Source organism: Cryptomeria japonica, chromosome 7 (assembly GCF_030272615.1).
Source record: "Cryptomeria japonica chromosome 7, Sugi_1.0, whole genome shotgun sequence".
Lineage (NCBI taxonomy): Eukaryota > Viridiplantae > Streptophyta > Pinopsida > Cupressales > Cupressaceae > Cryptomeria > Cryptomeria japonica.
The window spans coordinates 22,121,992-22,125,335 of record NC_081411.1 but is presented as its reverse complement, the minus strand read 5'-3'; the positions used below and the strand labels follow the sequence as shown (position 1 = coordinate 22,125,335).

The window sequence follows — 3,344 nt, the reverse complement described above, 5'->3', positions numbered from 1 at the left end:
TACAAAAAAGTTGGGCACACTCTATATGATAAACTTTATGTTGTTAACTCCATATTGATATCTTCTAATAGCAATAACTTCCCAAAAACTAATCCAAATATCTTGAAATCTGAATGTGTTGTGGATGAAACATTTATGACTTCTAGATCTTCGTTGTGAATCAAATTAGTATAATACAATGAAATGTGATAAGATTTACTGTGATGCTCTTTTATCACATTTATTCATCAAAATATTAATATTTAATATTAACATAATATTTTTTAGATAAAAAACACAAAAAATTTATCTCCCCATATATACTGTAAATAAAATAATTTCAAAATAAAGTAGCTTTTATATATATATATATATATATATATATATATATTCGCTTCTCCGAACGAAAGATATTGTCCACAAACATAAGCCCATTTGCTCAGATTTAGACCTGTTCAAGAGACAATCTTGTACACATTGATAGAATAAAACTTTTAAGCCAATGGCTCCTGTTCCACACAGCTTGCGGGTTGACTACAACGCACCAACAACAAAATAAAAAATTAATTTCATACCAATTTTCATAGAAAATAAAACGTAACTACCTTTCCATACTTGAATGGCTGGTCAACTTGTGTAGTTGGGCGGAAATTATTATGTTTTGAAGAGATGACAGCGTAGAGCAGAGTAGGAGGACATATTCAACCCACCGAAAGAAAGAAAGACAGACACCTTTAGAAGAAAGAAAGAAAGAAGCAGGCACAAGCGTAATATGAGAAGGCGTTTGTTCAACTATATATGCATGGGGAAATGAGTTAGCATAACAACCATCCACCCAAAGTAAGCGATTCTCAATTTTATTCTATATCATCTAGTTTTGTTTAAAGAGGAATGCGGAAATCTTCTTTCAATCTCATCTACCCATGACAACAAAACCACCTACTATATCGCGTACGCTTCCAACAAGTGTACTATAAAAGGGAGAAAAGAATTGAGACCTAGCATAAGCTCTAAACCTAAACATGGCATCAAAAGCCTTTTACGTTGCACCAATGCTTCTATTGGGAATTTTAATTCTCTTTGTTTCTACTTTTGCAAGTGCAGGCAGCCGAATCAGCTATGAAGAAGGCATTCAGAAGCCTAAAAGTTTTGCGGTGAAGGGTAGCGTATTTTGTGATACCCAACGATCAGAAAACGCCTTCTTCTTACCTGGTAAATATGTAATGTAATTTAATTATTAAGATAGCATGTCTTTAATAGTTTTGACGATGTCCAGGTGTTAGATGTCTTATGGTGGGAAGATAGTGATGAAATGGAATGGTGTGCAGGTGCCTTGGTTGCCGTGGAGTGTAGCATCAGCAGTAACAGGAAATGGAAGAGCACCAATGAAATGGTTTCAGTTGAAGGAGAAACTAATGAAGATGGAGAGTTCAGGGTTGAACTTCCCATTATACACAATCTTAACCCTGGGAGATCATGCTCGGTTAGACTTGTCAGCAGCCCCCATGAGTCATGCAACATACCCTCAATCAGTGAATCATCCCAGCTCATCCTAATAGCCTCAGATTCTAGTGAAGTTCAGACCTATGCTTCTACTCCATTATCATATCGTTCATCCCAACAAGTCATCATTACATCTATCCCTCACCGTAGGGTCTTGCAACTTCCTAGCATTCCCCCACTACCTAAGGTTTCTCTTCCTCCTCTTCCTAGCATCCCTTCTCTACCAAAATTAAGTGTTCCTCCACTCCCTAGTGCTCCGAATGTTGTTGCCCCTCCTCTTCCTAAGTTAAGCTTTCCTCCTTTACCAAATGCACCTTCTTTCCCTAAGTTGAGTGTTCCTCCTTTACCAAGTGTACCCGCTCTTCCAAAATTGAGTGTTCCTCCTCTTCCTAGTGTATCCCCTCTCCCCAAATTAAGTGTCCCCCCTCTCCCTAATACACCTCTACCAAATTTGAGCATCCCTCCTCTCAATATTCCTAATCCTCCACCTACACCAAAAATTAGTTTCCCCCCTCTCCCTCCTTTCGCACAACCTCCACTTCCTTCCTTTAACTTTCCACCCTTTCCCTTTTTCACCCCACCTCCACCTTCTAAATAAGATGAGTTCAGCTCAATTTATCAAACTATTCTCATTCCCATGAACACATATTTATGATACCCTGATGTGACTAGCACATAGTTTATTTGTTATGTATATGCATGCCTTATATTTGCATGATGATGCAATTTCCCATTTCATTTCATTTCTTTTTTGTTAAAAACATTGATGGCATTCATTGTATTTCATTGTGTATTTTTCATAATTTTGTGTGATATATTATTCTACCATTCATTTATTATGTTGTTGTCTATATGGATTGTAAACCTTTTCACAAATATTAATAATAGTTTCACGTGCCTTCTTTTGGAAACAAAAGATTTGACCATGCTTTTTTCATATTCCCTCTATAATTTTGTTTGTAGTCTCTTATTAAGCATTAGAAATCTCTCCCAAAATACAATTTCTAATTATTTTGAATATTTTAAATTTAAATTCATTTATATATTGGTTCTATATAATATATTATTGAAATATATGTTTAAGCGTATACAAATAAAATTTGTTATGTTTATGAGATGTTATCTACATCTTATCTTTAGGTGTTCTTACATAACCTACTAATATATGTGTTGACACTCTTAAAAAGAAATAAATTCTCCAAAAATTTTGATTAACTAATCTAAACCACTATCATAGCTTTACCAAGTAGAGTTATAAATTGATATATGAGTGATTTGTTGGTAATCATTTTCTAATTAATGATTAATTTGATCAATTACACTTAAGGTTATGGTTCTTTCCAAGTTATAAGATTGTATCCATTCACATATATATATAAATCTTGAATTAGATTGTAATATCTAACAAAACCCACAAAAAGATGTACAATAAACTTGTGTTCTAAATATAATCTGCATACCCTAATCCATTATTGATTCCCACTAAAATTATATTAAAAAATTGGAAAATATAGATTATAACTCTTTCACACCATCCATTATTGAGTGCCAGAAATTCTTAAAGAAATGAATTGTGAAGAGATAAACTTCATACAAGTTTCATCATGATTGGTATAATTATTTAAGAAAATAATACAAAAAATATCTCAATTGTTACTAGACCATAATTGTGCACACAAATAACACTAAGATTCAATGATGATTAAAAATGTGTTTACTTTGTATTAGAGAGAATCTATAATATTGGCACCTAGTAATTTAATGTTCACTAGAATTACATCAATCTTTCATTGATCCTAAAGTACTATCAACTACTAAATATGGACCTCAAATTTGTACATCATTTGACTCTTCAAAATAAA

The 3,344-nt window shown here is 33.2% G+C and overlaps 1 protein-coding gene across 1 annotated transcript; it reads left to right on the top strand.

Moving 5' to 3' along the window:
* The first annotated feature begins 972 nt into the window (after positions 1-972).
* Positions 973-2,225, top strand: LOC131855747 (uncharacterized). Its single transcript, XM_057986481.2, has 2 exons — positions 973-1,191; positions 1,308-2,225. Exons 1-2 carry the CDS (start codon positions 1,002-1,004, stop codon positions 2,078-2,080), a joined length of 963 nt encoding a protein of 320 aa, XP_057842464.2. The 5' UTR covers positions 973-1,001; the 3' UTR covers positions 2,081-2,225.
* The last annotated feature ends 1,119 nt before the right edge of the window (positions 2,226-3,344 follow it).